Source organism: Rhinopithecus bieti, unplaced genomic scaffold (assembly GCF_001698545.2).
Source record: "Rhinopithecus bieti isolate Rb0 unplaced genomic scaffold, ASM169854v2 scaffold_16601, whole genome shotgun sequence".
NCBI lineage: Eukaryota > Metazoa > Chordata > Mammalia > Primates > Cercopithecidae > Rhinopithecus > Rhinopithecus bieti.
This window is the reverse complement of record NW_016808732.1, coordinates 1,031,136-1,048,583: the sequence shown is the minus strand read 5'-3', so window position 1 is coordinate 1,048,583 and position 17,448 is coordinate 1,031,136. Positions and strand designations below refer to the sequence as shown.

General features: G+C 44.6%; 1 protein-coding gene across 1 annotated transcript in view; it reads left to right on the top strand.

The window, feature by feature from the left end:
* The window catches only part of EVC2 (EvC ciliary complex subunit 2), a 92,853-nt gene that overhangs the window by 37,309 nt on the left and 38,096 nt on the right, over positions 1 to 17,448 (top strand). The window contains 2 exon segments of the mRNA XM_017887082.1: positions 9,587 to 9,721; positions 13,500 to 13,639. Of these exon segments, the coding sequence (XP_017742571.1) occupies positions 9,587 to 9,721; positions 13,500 to 13,639 (275 nt within the window).

The following is a 17,448-nucleotide window of genomic DNA, read 5'->3' as shown; positions in this document are numbered from 1 at the left end:
TACCCTTGGCTGTGGTCCTATGCATTGGATCATTTATTAAAGCCTGGCACTGTGTGAAGTTGAGATTAGTCCTCTGGATGGCACTTAATCCATTTTTGTTGACATCGGAATAGAATTGTTGAACTGGAAGAGACCTTAAAGATTATCTAGTCTCACTTTCCCATTTTAGAGTAAAAACCTCTGGTCCAGAGGCTCTGGGAACTGACCAGGTTCAGAACTCAACACCATTGCAGTCAGAATCATGCTGTGTGATGCGTTCTCTACTCCAGATGCTATTTGCTAGATTGGTAAATTAGCAAAGCTGCGTTGGTAAGTGTGATTGTCTCTGCCTGTGATTAGCTTTGACATCTCACTCTTGCCAGAATTATCAGCTGGGAGGCCGAGGGTCTCTTTGCCCTCAGGACTGCCCCTCAAGGACTGTGTGACAAGGACCAGCAAGCCACTCACCCCTCTGCTTCTTGGGTCTCAAGCTCAAAGTAAAAGATTTCAAGTAAATGATTCGCAGACTCTGTTCCAGAGAAAACATTCGTCATCTCCCATGTTCATCAAGCACTGTCTGTGTTTTGAAGGGTTGGGTGGGTGGGATTTAAAATAAGGCCACTGTGGGCATTTTGAGGAAATGTCCTCTCCTTACCACCACCCTCCACATACAGAAAAGTTGGAAGAACAGAATAGCTTCATGCCGTAATCCCACCAGCAGGGAGAACCATTGCTAACATGTTCGCATCTCACCATCCACAAGGCTATGAATATATTTAGTACATAATTGAAGTCAAACTCTGTAAACAATTCTTCATCAGGCTTTTGTAACTTGGTGTTGGATTCTGAGCATTTAAAGCATTCATTTTGAAAGGCCTGTTTATCCAGCATCGCTCTTCATAAATGCAGTGACAGAATTCATCAAAGGCATCTGCTCCTGCTAATATGTGATTAAAGGGGTGGTAATCGTGGATGATTCTTTTCCAGAGACAAGAAGGAAAGTAAGGAGGACTCTAGGGGATGGGAAGCCGGGATAACCATCTTTTTCTTTATTCTTAGACAATGAGGTTTAAGGTAAAGATGCTCTTTGGAATCTGAACTTACAGTGATTCTCAGTGGAGCTTGGCTGTAGCATGTTTAAGGGAATCTCAGAAGTATGATTAACGTGGGGCTGATTCTGGTGCTCTCAGCCACTTCCGGTTCTGGACTTGTCACTGCAGCGGTGGGTGCTACCAGCATCCCAGCCCCCGAGCTGGATTCAGGGACATTGTTGGCTCCTCCTGTGTCTGGTCTCTTACATATCCATTCCATCACAACACTCCATTGACTCTGTCTCCTAGTCTGTGCTCTTCCCACCAGCCAGTAACAGTAGTAGTAATAGCGGCTCAGATTTACTGACTTCTTTGTACCATAACCCTAAACATTAGGCACTGTTTGTGTGTGCGTGGTAAAGTACACACAGCATAGCATTTACTGTTATTGACAGTTACTACATTCACAGTGTTGTGCAGCCATCACCACTGTCTGCTTCCAGAACATTTTCACCTCTGAAAGGAAACTTGGTGCCCATTGGTGACTTCCCATTTCCTTCTCCCCCAGCCCCTGGCAACCACTCCTCTGCCTCTGTCTCTGGATTTGCCAACCCTGTACATTTCAGATAAGTGGAATCACACAGTATGTGTCCCCTTTTGTGTCTGGCGTCTTTCACTTAGCATCACGTTTTCAGTGTTCCTCCATGTTGTAGCATGCACCAGAACTTCATTCCTTTTTATGGTGAATAATATTCCATTTTATGGATATACACATGTTCTTTATTCGTCAGGACGTTTGGCTTATTGTGAACAGTGCTGCTGTGAGCATTTGAGAACAGATTTTTGTTTGAATACCTGTTTTAAATTATTTGGGGTGTATGCTTGGGGGTGAAATTGCTGGGTTGTATGGTAATTCTGTTTTAACCTGTTGCCTCTCAGAGCTGGGGAGAGTAAGCCTCCCACAGTGTGGAAGGGGGTGGATTTAAGAGTTGAACCCCCATCAAAGGCCAAAGTCCATGGTCCTTGCTGGCGTGTCCTGTTGCCTCCTGCAGCCTCTTTTCATGCCCCCCATTTCTCTCTTGGCATCCAGGTTTACCTTCCTCCAGGCTGAAGTCATAAGGCGTCCAGAGTTACCTTTCTAAAATACTGATCTAACCATGTTTCTTCATGGCTTAAAGCCTCTCCGTTGTTCCCCTGATTCCCTTAGGATGACACAGCAAATCCCTAACCTGCTCTCGAAGGCCCTGTTGGGCTGGGGCTGCTTCTCTTGCCAGCTTCAGGCCCTGCTCAGGCCAGTCCTTCTCCAGGCTCGCCCTCCCCCTGGCCCAGCTCATTCTCCTCTGCCCACTGGATCACCGCTTGGAAAGCCTTCTCCTGTCCTTTGAGCTAGGAGAGGAGCTCCCCCCTCTCCCTGAGTCCTCCAGGCTCCCCAGCCTCAGCCCAGGCACACTGTGGCATCAGCATCTGCCTGCCTGTTCGTTCCTCTGTGGGACGTGAGCTCCTTGAGCAGGGCCTGGCTCTGGTTCCTCCTTGTTCTTCCAGCACCCAGTACAGAGCTCCATTGACTCCAGTGAGTCAGGCAGGTGTAGTGTCATATCCAGACACGGAGTCAGTCCTGGCAGCCCACTTGATGTGTCCACTTTAATAGAGAGTTTCAGGGAAACAAAATTATAGCAAACCTTGATTTCTGCACATGTGAAATGGATGTAAGAATTCTGCACTTAAAATACTGTTTGAGGCCAGGCGTGGTGGCTGACGCCTGTAATCCCAGCACTATGGGAGGCTGAGGCCAGCGAATTATGAGGTCAGGAGTTCAAGATGAACCTTGCCAACATGGTGAAACCCCATCTCTACAAAAAGTACAGAAATTGGCTGGGCATAGTGGCAGGTGCCTGTAATCCCAGCTACCCTGGAGACTGAGGCAGGAGAATCGCTTGAACCCAGGAGGTGGAGGTTGCAGTGAGCCGAGATTGTGCCATTACACTCCAGCCTGGGCAACAAGAGCAAGACTCCATCTAAGGAAGAGAGAGAGGGAGGGAGGGAGGGAGAGAGAGAGAGAGAGAGAGAGAGAAAGAGAGAGAGAGAGAGAGAGAGAGAGAGAAAGGAAGAAAGAAAGGAAAGAAAGAGGAATAAAGCCTGGTCTGTGGACAAAATTAAAATTTGAAGGGATTAGGAAGGCTTTTGGCCAGAGACTCAGGAGTTCCAAAATCTGCCTTGCTACTACTCCCTCACCCCCAAAAGGTGAGCTGCATACCCAGAGTGGGAATGAAAGTGTTAACAGTGGCACAAACCCTTGATGGCTCGATGCAGGGCTCCTGATAAAGGGCCAGCCTAGGAGAGGCAGGTAGGGTGTGAAGGCCACTAACCCCAGCTGCTGGATGTGAGTCTCGGGTCTACTACTTACTCTCTCTGTGACCTTGGGCCATTTTAAAAGCTTATTTCTACAATGACATTATAATTTATAAAGTGGAGGTTAAAATAGTTCCCATATTATCGTAGATTTATAAGACGAGTACTACATGGCGGGCGCGGTGGCTCAAGCTCCTTTTAATCCCAGCACTTTGGAGGCCGGACGGGGTGGATCACAAGGTCAGTCGAGATCGGACTCATCTGGCCTAACGCCGGTGAATACACCCGTCCCTACTAAAAAAACCAAAACAACTAGTCCGGTGAAGTGTGCAGGCGCTTAGTCCCAGCTTACTCAGGAGGTGGGCAGGGAGGAATGGTCGTGAATCGGGAGGCGGACTTGCAGTGAGCTGAGATCCGGCCATCTGCACTCCAGCCCGGGTGACAGAGCTGAGATCCGTCTCAAAAAGAAAAAAAAAAAAAAAAAAAAAAAAAGATTAATACTTTAAAGCATCTTGCATCCATCCCTGGTGTTAGTATCTACATAATACATGTCTCTGAAATGACAATGGTAATCGGTGATGCTGCCGCTTGATGTGCATGATGGCGTTGATGGTGGTGAGGGTGAAGATGATGGTGCTGGTAATGTTGATGATGTTGAAGTGATTCTATGATAGTCATGGTGAAGTATGATGTGATGGGTTATGATGATGTGATAGTGCGATGGTGGCTATAGTAATGGTGGTGGTGGTCATGGTGGTTTGATGGTGATATGACATTGATGCTGCTGCTGATGGTGTCTTATGGTGTTATTTATTTTCAGTCTTTGGATGGTATGGTGGTATGGAGATACTGGTGATGTCGGTAATGATGGTGGGTGATGGTCATGGTGAAGGTGGATTGCATATGATAATGTTGACAATGATGGTGTTGATGGTCATGGTGAAGATGATATGAGTGAGAGTATGTTGAAGGGTATGGTGGTGATGCCAGTGTGAAGATGATGGTGATGGGTATGATGATGTTGTATAATGATCGGTGGTGACATGATATTGATGTTAGATAATGATGGGGCTATGTAATGGTGCGTAGTGGTCCTGTGGTGATGGTGAATATGAATTTTGTGGTGATGCTGCTGACCATAGTGTTGATGGTGATGGGTGAATGATAATGGTGATGCGTGATATTGATGAATGTTGATAATGATGGTGTGATGGTCATGGTGTTGGTGATATTGATGATGTTGATAATGATGGTCGTGTAATGTCATGGTGAAGGTTGATTGGCTATTGTTAATGTTGACACATGAATGTGTGATGGTGATGGTGCAAGATGATTAGTGATGTGATATTGTGATGTTGATAGTGAGGTGGTGATGGCCAATGTGAGATGATGTGATGGGGATACTGATGATGTTGATAATTGGTGTTGATGGTCAATGTCGGGTGATGTGATGAGAATTGATGGTGATGTGCTGTAGTGGATCAGATGGTGTTGATGGTTGATGTTTAAAGATGAAAATGATGGAGTATGATATGTTGATAATGAAGGTTGCGATGGTGATGGTGGTGATGGTGATGATGATGATGAATTTGATGGTGATGCTACTGCTGATGGTGATCATGATGGTGTTAATGAAGATGTTGATCATGATGGTGATAGTGAAGATAGTGATGATGGGGATATTCATGATGTTGATAATCATGGTGGTAATGTTAATGTTGGTGATGATTATAGTGATGGTAGTGATTATGTGGAGCCTTCTCCTCATAAAATTACATATTGAGATTTTACTCTTCTTTGGTCATTCTTCACTGAGGAAGATTGAAGAGTAGAGGCGTTGTAGGCAGGGCAGGACCTAGCGTAATTTAACAACACAGATAAATGAAGAAAGTGAGGGTCATGAGTGGGTTTGCCCCATGGAGGTAGTCCCTGCCTGGATTTGCTTGTCTCTTGGTGTCAGAAAGCAGGAATTGTAAGAGAAGGGGGTGAAAGGTGATGGGATCTGCAGAACTGGCTCTGGTTTTTCCCTCTTCCTAGATCCAGGTTTCCATTCCCACAACTGTGTTGCTACTTTAAGCATTGATTTAGACCCTGCTCCACTGAACTGCCCACAGTACCTCTACTCTTCAGTTTCTCTTGGCAGTGCCCTTGTGGCAAAATGAAAGTAAGATCTCAAGATGTGGATTTAGAAGGTGGAAGTGGAAAGAGGAGGAGATTTGAGGTAGCCTGACTCAGCTGTCCATTTCCACTTCATGAAGTAGGAAGGAGGGAGACAGAAGGGGAGAAGGAACATACGAGAGAGTTCTTTCGCTGCCTTTTACAGTAGAGTGATGCTGCCCATATGTAATGTCAATCATACAACTAACTTCTACCATGGTATGGGAGATTAGGATTAAAAACATTTTAGAAAACATGCAGCCCCTGGACAGTAAGTAGTGTCCAGCTTTAGTGGGGCAAACGTAGACATTGGAGTCCAGCAGAGCTAATTCTGTTTTAGTTGTGAACTTCAATTAATTTTTTAATATCTTTGCATCTCCGTTTGTCTGTCAGTAGAACAGGGATGATACGTATTCCATGGGATTACAGAAGATTGAATGAAATAAAGTTTATGAAGCATTGTGTTAGTGTCCTCAGGCTGCCATAATAAATCTCCACAAGCTTGGTACCTTAAAACAACAATTTAATTTTCTCACAGTTCTGCAGGCTGGAATTCTGAAATTAAGGTGTTGGCAGGCAGGGCCATGCTCTTTCTAAAGACCCTGGAGAAACATCTTCCTTTGCCTCTTACCTTCTGGTGGCTCCAGAAATCCTTGACATTCCTTGAAATCCTTGGCTTATAGCTGCATCACTCAGTATCTGCCTCCATCTTCACATGGCCATCTTCTCTGTGTGTGTCTACAAATCTCCCTCTCCTCATGAAGACACAATCATTGGATTTAGGACTCACTGTGACCCAGTATGACCTCATCTTAACTTGACTACATCTACAAAGAAAATTTCTAACTAAGGTCACATTCATAGGTATTGAGGTTAGGACTTCAACATGTCTTTTTGGAGGGCACAACTCAGCTCAACTCACTACATTTACCTAGCCCGGAGATTGGCCTATTGTAGGTGATCAAAATTGTTAATCCCCTTTACCTCCCATTCCTTCTTCTCGAAGATGAAAAGACAAGTTGTTGCCTTCTTTGAAGGTAAAGGAGATTAACAATCTTGAAAACAGATTGCTGATCTTTAACTACTGTGTTCTTTTACAGACAGATTTTTTTTTTTAGTTTCCTTTCCATTAATATTTTGACATAACCTCCATGCAATGCTATTTATGTTTATTCAACTTATCGATTTTTTTTCTTGTCTAGTACGTACACAGTCAGGGCTCAGGGAGCAGAGGGACATGTCCAGAACAAATGGAGTACTTGGATTTCATTTTGGTGCTAATCAAAATTCAAGATTTAGGATCAGGAGGATGTTAGAGCAAGAAAACATAATTGGTTCTCTGATAGTCTCTGATAACAGCCTCTGTGGACAGAGGCTGATTTATCAAAGGCAAGTTATAAGTGGCATCACACTTCGATTCAGGTTTCAATAAACATTTGAACTGAAGCTCCTGTTTTTGATCTAACTTAGCTTTGACAGTCTAGAAAGTCAGGGTGGCCTCATTGGTCTGTCAGAAAAAATGTAACCTTGACTACTGTCTGCATTATGGCCACAAGAATGAGGAATAGGCTAATTGTCTTCTAGCTCCTAAACAAAACATTCGGTGGCCCCTGGTCTGGAGTCATTTTAAATTAAACTAATTGTCACAGGTTGGCTTTTCTGGAGACAGATGCTGATGCAGAGTTTGGGGTATAATATGCTTTCCATTGTGCAGAGAAGAATTATCATATCCAGCTGGAGGCTGCTATCCTTAGAAAAACTTGCTTACAAGATTGATCCTGGGCTGGTGACTGGAAACTTGAATTTCAGGATTCCCATCTTCTTAAAACTGATAAGAGTGGCTCCCTGTGCCTGAACTGTTTTTTACATATAGTATAGTTTATGCTGATTACTTGCTGTTTTTCTTGGAGTATGAAATTTTGGTACATGCCAGGGTGCCTATGTGATCAACCTTGAATATAAACCCTGGACACTGAGTCCCTAATGAGCTTCCCTGGTAGAAAATATTTCACATGAGTTGTCACAACCCCTCGCTGGGGGGATTAAGCACGTATTTTGTGACTCCTCTGGAGTCTGGAAGCATGTGCCTTGTTTACCTTGGACTTTACTACATTCTTCCCTTTTCTGACTTTGCTTTATATCTTTTTGCTGTAATAAACCATACTTGTGAGTGGGATTGTATGCAGGTGGCCTTGGGGACCCTTGGTACAATTAGTGACCCCTTATAAAAGGAAACCGAAAGGAGCAGGATTGAAAATAGGAAGAAGTGGAGTTGTGATTTGGGTTGACAAAGCCTCAGCAGTCTGGGTGATTTTCATCTATCAAATTTGCCTTTACATTTTTTTTATAATCATCATCGTAATAGTAGTAATAATAATTATTATTGTCTCTTATTACACAAGTAATACATACCCATTGTAGAAATATTAGAAAACAAGCATAAAGAAAGTGAAAAACGTCATCAAGAAATTACATTCAAATAAAATTCTGGAGGATTTTCTTTATAATTTACACATGTATATGTATATATGCACATTATTTTTATTTTAGTGAAATGGAGATTATACTGTGTGTATTTTTTTGCAAAGTTACATTAGTATATAAGCCTTTTATATATTATTAGAAATGTATTCAAAATCTTCTTTTAAATGGTAGGATATTCAGACCTATAGGGAAAAGGGGAAATCTTAAAAGCACCCAGAAAACAAAAACAGATCCTTCCAAAAGGTCATCAGGCACACTTCTGTCAGAAGACAGTGGAGTGGCACCATCAACATTTTGAGGGAAAGTTATTTTGAGCCTTGAATTATGTAGCCAGCCATACTATCAATCAAACTGAGAACTAAGTGACAGTATTGCCAGATGTGAGAAAAGAATATCTTCTCTAAACAAACTTACTTGAGAATAAATAGATACTTAGGATATTTCATCAAAATAAAAAAGAATTATCCAAGAAAAAGGAAGAAATGGGATCCAAGAAACAGATTTTCTTCAGTGAGTAATGCTGTGACAATATAGAAGGCAGTGAAGGAAAAGAAAATCTCTCTGTGATACCAGAACACCTAGAAAGTAGCCAGGTCTGATTAAATCAGAAAGTCAAAGAACTCAGGGAATGATGACTTTAAGAAAAAGTAAATTTGACTCCCTGTAACAGATAGTATTATTAAGAACATGGGTTTATGCTAGGAAGAAAAAAGATAGGCCGTGAAAACTTCAGGAAAACAAAAGTCACACAAGGAAATGCTAATTCACACTGAAGCAAACTAAAAATGTAGCCTGATTTGGAATCATTGATAAAGTGTGAGAAAAGGGACTAAATTAGGAACATACTCCTTTGAGGGGCAGATATTTAGTGACACAGGATTGGATCCAATTACTTTACTCTGCAGTGAGCAACATTTGCCTAATCATAATAATACTGTCTTGTGAAATTTGTAGTTGCTGGAATTAACCTATAAACAATAATCAGGATTGAATTCTGGTTGCAGAACAAAATATATATCTTATAAACCTAATAAATGCTGGAAGGCAGAAGCAGGGAAGGAGGGGTGGGGGTAAGTGTGGGCCACTAATCTCACTAGTCAGAAGACAAGAGATTTTCCCTAAGTGTAATACCATAAAAATTGGGGTTTAATTATTTAATTTAAAGTTATAGAGTGTAGTGGGAAGGTGAGGGTGCCATGGGTTCTTCCTCTGGCCTTTGCAAAATTCTGCCCATGATTCGCAAAAAATGTCATGAATCCTTTGGATTATCATGTATTTGATTTGGGAACTTAACATTCTTGAGTGTCTGTGATGTGCTAGGCTTGGGGCTGGATGGCACTATTGTGTGCAAATCACCATGCCTCAGGTCTTTCTTTGAAAGACTTGTCAAGCACTGAGGAAATTCAGGCTCAGAGAGGACCAGTGAGGGACTCCAGGCAGCCAGCTGGTAGCTGGCAGAGTGGGACTCAAATGAAAGTGAGTCCCTGCCTCCCCACTTGGTCTACTCTGACACTGGATCATCTGTGTGGCCTGGGAGACCTGCAGTCTGACCACGCATGAATCCTGCTCTCCTCTTGTCTCCGCAGGTTCTGCCGCACCATGGCCTCCATGCAGCAGGGTTCTTCATTGCCTTCCTCCTCTCCCTTGTGCTGACCTGGGCTGCCCTCTTCCTCATGGTTCACTATCAGTGTCTGAAGGGAAGCATACTCACCAGACATCGGGTGAGTCTGCCCTCGGGGTGGTTTGGAAGATGGTGGATGTGAGGTTGAAGTTCATCCCCCATTTCTGTGGGTCTCAGCCCTGGATCCCCCCATCATCATCACTGAGGGAGCTGTGCACAAAAACCCATGCCCAGGGCCCACCTCCAAAACTGATATTTGTCCTGGGATGCATCCCCATCATTCTTTTTTTTTTTCTTAAGAGCCAGGGTCTTGCTGTGCTGCACAGGCTGAGTCCACCAGCGATTCATAGGCACAGTCACAGAACACTACAACTTGGAATTCCTGGGCTTAAGCAATCCTCCTGCCTCAGCCTTCCAGGTAGCTGGGACTGCAACTACACACCAACATGCCTGGTTTAGTCATTTTTAAAACTTCTAACCAGCAACCAGGTGGGAGAACCCCTGCAGCCATTACCCCATGCAAAGGCCATCACCCCACACACAGCCCGTCACCCTACAGGTATCCCATCACCCCACAGGCAACCTGTCACCCCATAGGCATCCCGTCACCCACACGCATCCCGTCACCCACATGCATCCCATCACCCACACGCATCCTGTCACCCCACACACATCCAGTCACCCACATGCATCCCATCACCCACACGCATCCCGTCACCCTGCATACATCACCCCACACACAGCCCGTCACCCACACGCACCCCATCACCCACACGCATCCCGTCACTCCACATGTATCCCGTCGCCCACACGCATCCCGTCACCCCACACGCACCCCGTCACCCCACACGCATCCCGTCGCCCACACACATCCCGTCACCCCACATGCATCCCATCACCCACACTCATCCCGTCACCCCACACGCATCCCATCACCCACACGCATCCCGTCACCCACAGGCGTCTTGTCACCCACACGCATCCCGTCACCCCACACACATCCCGTCATCAACACGCATCCCATCACCCACATGCAGCCCATCACCCACACGCATCCCGTCACCCACACGCATCCCGTCACCCACAGGCATCTTGTCACCCACACGCGTCCCGTCATCAACACGCATCCCATCACCCATACGCAGCCCATCACCCCACATGCACCCCGTCACCCACACGCATCTGTCACCCACAGGCATCTTGTCACCCACATGCATCCTGTCACCCAACACGCATCCCATCATCCACATGCAGCCCATCACCCACACACATCTTGTCACCCACATGCATCCCATCACCCCACATGCATCCCGTCACCCAAACACATCCCATCGCCCACAGGCAGCTCATCACCCCACATGCACCCCGTCAACCCACACACATCCCATCACCCACACGCATCCTGTCATTCACATGCATCTAGTCACCCACATGCATCCCGTCACCCCACATGCATCCCATCACCCACAGGCATCCCGTCACCAACACACATCCCGTCATCCACACGCATCCCGTCACCAACATGCATCTCATCACCTACATGCATCCCGTTACCCCACATACATCCCATCACCCACACGCTTCCCATCACCCACAGGCATCCCGTCACCCACACACATCCTGTCACCCACACGCATCTTGTCACCCACATGCACCCCGACACTCCACACGTGTCTCATTACCCACACGCACCCTGTCACCCCACATGCATCCCGTCACCCACACGCATCTTGTCACCCATATGCACCCCGTCACCCCACACGTGTCTCGTCACCCACATGCACCCCATCACCCCACATGCACCCCGTCACTCACACGCATCCCATCAGCCACACACATCCCGTCACCTGAGACCAGAATTCCAATTCAAGTAGTTTATGTGGGAAGTGGTCTCAGGACATAAGGGGAGGGAGTGGGAAGTGAGGCAGAAAGGGAAGGTGGCTGGTAAAGGGTGTGTTTCATCAGGGACCTGGGCCCTGATGGGCTTAGTCCCGCCCGGAGGCTCTGGAGATGGGGCAGACCAGCCACTGCATCGCTTACCTGGGGGCAAGGGGCTGGAAGAGATGTCCACTAAGTTCCATTAGTCATTGGTTGGTGACAAGGAGGCAGAAAAGCAAGAAGGAAGGTGATATGCCCCTGGCATGGCATCTGAAGGCCAGCAGAACCATTCAGGGAAGGACTGGGTGTGTTGGCTGGTGGGTCTTGGGTTGTGGGTACTGCAGTGCTCAAGGAGGGGACATGGCAAAGAACCAGCCATGCAAGGGCTCCTGCTGTGACTCATTGTCACCCAGAGGTGCAACACTTTGGCAGGAACATATGTCATCTTTCTCCCTCACTTTAGCTTGAAAACACTGAGGTCCATGAGGTTAAACAACTTGCTTAACGTGGCCAGGCACAGGCTGGGACCCGGTTTCTGGGGACCCCCTCTCCCTGGAGGCTGAAAATTCCACCCCAGCCTAGGTGAGGAGCCTGTTATATATTTTGTCCCTGCTTCTTGGAGGAGAGGATTGTCATTTCAAAATGAGGTCAGCCCACAGTCTCCTTGCTGGGCAAAAGTGAGAAGAAAAACGGCCCATCTAATCAGACCTTATACTGATTCTCCCAAAGCTGTTATCAATCAGAGGAACTAAATGCACCCTGCTGCTTTGATGTCGGACCAGGATTCATTTCCCAGAGATTAAGGCAGATCATGAGAACTGCACAGAGGAAAGCAAGAGTATGAATTTGATTTAAGGCCTAAAGACCCTTGCAGTACTTATTTCCTGGCATCACAGAATGAACTCTTTTCACATTTTTCTTTATTTTTTTGCCAGCATAGTAGTGGTCAGTGGTCTGCTCTAAAACAGAAGGCAGCCTTCAGAGTTGGATTGGGATCAAAAATCAACCGGACTCTTTTAAGCTGTGTGGCCTTCAATAACGTTATTTCACTTCTGTGAGCCTCAGTTTTCCTATTTGTAAAGTGGGGGCACCAACACTTCCTTGTTGTAACAGCTTCATGATAACACAAAGAAAGCACTGAAAATAATATCTGCCACAGGGACAAGAATTGATGTAGGTTAGCTATAACTATCATGCATTTTTGCAGTGTTAATGATATTGGAGACGAAACAGATCTATCTCTTATCCAGTCAGAGGGTTGGGCTTAGTTATCTTTAATGTCACTTCCAGCTCACAATCCTATATTCTTTTTCTTTATTTTTTTTTGAGACAGAGTTTCACTGTGTCGCCCAGGCTGGAGTGCAGTGGTGCAGTCTTGGCTCACTGCACCCTCCACCTCCTGGGTTCAAGAGATTCTCCTGCCTCAGCCTCCTGAGTAGCTGGGATTACAGGCGCCTGCCACCACACCTGGCTAATTTTTATATTTTTAGTAGAGACAGGGTTTCACCATGTTGGCCAGGCTGGTGTGAAACTCCTAACCTCAAGTGATCCACCCACCTCAGCCTCCCAAAGTGCTATGATTACAGGTGTAAGCCACCACGCCCCGCCCAATCCTGTATTCTGATTAGAAACCAACCAGATCTCTGATGTCGAGGTCCACCATACCCGTTGTGAGGTCTCCTCTACCTGATAATGATAAAGATGATGACAGTGAAATATTTTATAGGTCTTACAGGTTGAAAAGTTCTTTCTTTCCATTGTTCCACTTTACTCACACAATGTCCTCACGCAGGGCTGTTGGAATTACGATCCCATTTCTTTGCAGAGAAAACGGCGGCTCAGGGACATTTGCAAAAGTTTGTCTGGGTTTACCATGTTCACAGTGGTGGGGCTGATTGGGTACTCTGACTGCAGACCCCTGGCCTTCCCTCCTGGCTTTCTCAGCACATGGAATTTACAAGAAGGCCCAATCAATTATTATTTCTGCAATTTTCCTGAAGGTTTGGCAGTACGACAGCAAGCTGGAACCCTTGCCGTTCACCTCAGCTGATGGCGTGAATGAGGACCTTTCCCTTAACGACCAAATGGTAGACATTCTGTCTTCCGAGGACCCTGGGAGTATGCTTCAAGCCTTAGAAGAGTAAGAATGCTAAATCCCATTATACTTCCACAGATGTGATGAATGTTTTAATGACAGTGACATAAGACCAAACACGGAGTCTATTTCATTCATTCAGTTAATCATTTGTCACTCTGTAGTCATAATTCAACAACTGCTATGCACTGAATGTTTGGCATCTAGGAAAAGAAGTGTAGAAGCCATACTTCCTGCTCTAAGGAAGTCTGATCTAGTGGGAAAGACTGAAACATAAACAGAAATGACCACAAAATTGGGTGACCACCATGCTAATGGGAAGGTCAGGACTGGCAGAGCACAGAAGAGGAAGTAATTACTTCTGAGAAAGTCACAGAAATGCTTCCCAGAGGAGGTGGCATTGAACTTATTTTTTTTTTTTTTGAGACAGAGTCTCGCTCTGTCACCCAGGCTGGAGTGCAGTGGCACGATCTCGGCTCACTGCAAGCTCCGCCTCCCAGGTTCTCGCCATTCTCCTGCCTTAGCCTCCCAAGTAGCTGGGACTACAGGCGCCCACCACCATGCCCAGCTAATTTTTTTGTATTTTTAGTAGAGACGGGATTTCACCACGTTAGCCAAGATGGTCCTGATCTCCCGACCTCGTGATCCACCCGCCTCGGCCTCCCAAAGTACTGGGATTACAGACGTGAGCCACCGCGCCCAGCCTGAACTAATTATTTTTTTTAAATTTATTTATTTTTAACTTTTAAGTTTAGGGATGTGTGTGTAGGCTTGTTATATAGATAAACTCATGTCACAGGGGTTTGTTGTACAGATTATTTCATCATCCAGATATTAAGTCTAGTACTCAGTTAAGAGGGAGAGAATCTGAATTGATTCTGAGGGCTTAAGAAGAAGCTTTCCAAATTGATTAAGCATGGAAACGATTTTCAGACAGAGGAAAGAAAGGGCAGATATAAGAATGTGAAAGGAGCCAGGTGCGTTTGGTGAGATGTCAGTAGCCAAGTGTGGCTGATGTGCAGATTGGGGTATTAAGTATAGAAAATAAAGAGGCAGCAGGGGAGAAAGGCCAGACCAGGTGATGTGTCTGTATGCTGAACTGAAATCAGTTCTTCTTATGTAGTTAATGAATATTAACATCATACTTGCTATGTGCAATAGCAGATAGTACCAGACACTGTTTAAGAACTTTACAGAGCTAACTCATACAATCCTCTTAACAAGCCTATGAAGTAGGTATTGCTCTCTGTAACATATTATGGATGAGAAATTGAGAGAGGTTAAGTAACTTGCCCAAGGGCATATACTAGTAAATGATAGGGTCAGGTTTTAAACTCAGGTCATCTGCTCCATGGTCCAGGCTCTTAATCATTGCCCAAGATTTCTCCTGGATGGACACATGGGTCACAGTCTAATAGGTAACCTTAACTACATAAGGTTCATCAGCATGGCCTTGCCATTCCTTCTTTCCTTTCAACAGATATTTAAGATGACTTCTTTATGTTATCTTTAATTTTCCTTTTTTTTTGCCAAAAATCTCAATCTTATTTTTTTATTTACTCTCAAACAAAATTATTTTAAAGTCGCTGTCTGAAGACGTTATTATCTGTACCCTCATTCTGTGTCTGTTATCTAGAGTACCACTCAGTGTTTGATCATATTTTCTTGTCTCATATCTCTGTGTATTTTTGATTATGTGCTAGACATTGTATATGAAGTTGAAAAGGCAATCTGAGGACGAGGGTGATGTTATCTTCTTCTAAGCGGCTAGTAGCGTAATTATGGATTATATTAATCCAATCAGAGATTGAGATCATTCAAAGCTGGGCTTCATTTCTCCCAGATCAAATTCTTATTTGCTCGTATCTGATTATTTTTATTTTAACATGCTTTGCTTTCTTGTTAGACTGCTGATGATTAATAATGGGGCCAAATGTGAAGTCTTCATATTGGATTTCATTTACAGGAATCCTTTTTTATTCTAGGTTCAAGATTTGTAGCTCTCTGCCCACTCACTGCCCACTGGAGGGTAATTTCTGGGAATTTGGAATCATCAAGATGATGAAAAACTGTAATATGTTTTCAGATAAAATACCTTTTGTTTATGTCACTTTTAGAAATGTGCACACCCCTTATTTAATTTGGTGCTCATGGTACTGCTTTTTGGTATGGCATCTTATTTTCAGTGTTTGATAGTTGAAGCAGCTGAGGCTCAGCTAGGCTGAGAGGTTTACCCACAGCAATACATCTGGTGAGTGAAGAATGGACTTGAGCTTCCTCACTGTTTAGGCTCAGGCACATTTATATTTTACAGACGTTCTCTGAGCCCAGTTTTCTCATCTCTCAAACGGGGAACCCATAACCTAGAGCCTCGGGATACTGTCATGTGTAATGATGTGAAAGAGACTTGTGATAGGGACGTGTCCTTATGGTAATAGCTGCTGTGAGCCCTGGTCAGATTAGCAGACCCTAAAGAGAAGTGGTCAGGGTGATTTGCCCTTCCTTGAGTCTTTCTCAAGAAAATTGAAAGCATACTGAACGTGGGAGACCTGGGGTGCAAAACTGAGTGGCTTCCTGATCCTCCCTGGGTCCGAGAAATGGTGTCCTGTGACACAAAGAGGTAGATCCTAGGTAGAACCAGAAGCAGCTCTGTGTCATGCTTTTCAGGAGCAACTACCTACTGACCTGAGAGAAGAGCTCTGCTATGTCTGACTCATTCCACTTTGTGAGCTCAATGACTGTTCTCAGAAGAAAGGGACTCCCCTCTTGTTTGAATGGGTGCTTCTTCTTCACTGGGTGCCTGGTGAAGAGCCAGGCCTGGAGCCTCGTAACTGCAGGGCTGACCTTGTACCAAGAGGGGAGTCAGGGCTTATTCATCCGTTTCTGGGTGCCAGTTGTATGGCTTGGTTAATGAAGCCTTGTGCAGCCATCCAGATGCCATTCTTCATTTTCACTTAATTCCCGAATCAGAATGCCAAGGATTACAAATTAAAATTTGCCACCTTGTCTGAAGTAGTAGGGAGAAATGGACGAGCAGTGGAAGGCGAAGTTATTGGCAGAGGTTCATAAATGTCACTTACTATATTACGTGGTGTGAGCAGCTAATTATCAAATGACTTCAGAGCTAAAAGTCTGTTTTCTTACAAAACATGAAAATGACAAGTAGAGTGAAAAGATTTGGATCATGCAATCAGCACCTGGGTATTTAATTTGCAAGTATGTGGTACTCCATAACCTTTTGATTAAAGTAATTAGTACTTTAAAATAGGAAAGTATTAATCCTCCTGTCTTTGTTTTTTATTCAAAAAGTAATGGGGCATAAGAAGCCCAGTCTTTATCCCTACATTATATGAAATTATAAGCAGCTGCTGCAGTTTGCCAGTCCTGATGCTTGAGTACAATAGGAATGTCGAAGTTTATAATGGTCTTGTTCTTGCACCTCTGGAATTTTATATTCATTTTTCTTGGGAGCTTGTCTTATTTTTCCTGAAGAGTGTTTAGCGTTGATTATCAAGCATGCACTGAGAGTGTTCAGCTTGTGAGCTAAATTCATTCCTCTCTTCCTCTCCCCCAGCTTCCCATCCTCCCTCCTGTCCCAACATTCAATATTTATTGAACTCCAGTTCTGTTTCAGGCATTGTGGTTGGACACTAGTTTTAGGAACCCAGTCCTTTTTTTTTTTTTCAATTATAGCATTGCCAATTACTTTTAATCTTTCCATCTTGCTGTATCGTCCTGCTTAGATGCTCCCAGAAAGAAAATGTCACTCAGAATGGCAGGAGCTTAGTATGCGTGGAAATCTGTGACACACTCCCCACTAAAAATAGCATTTTTCTCTGGCAAATCAGTTATCC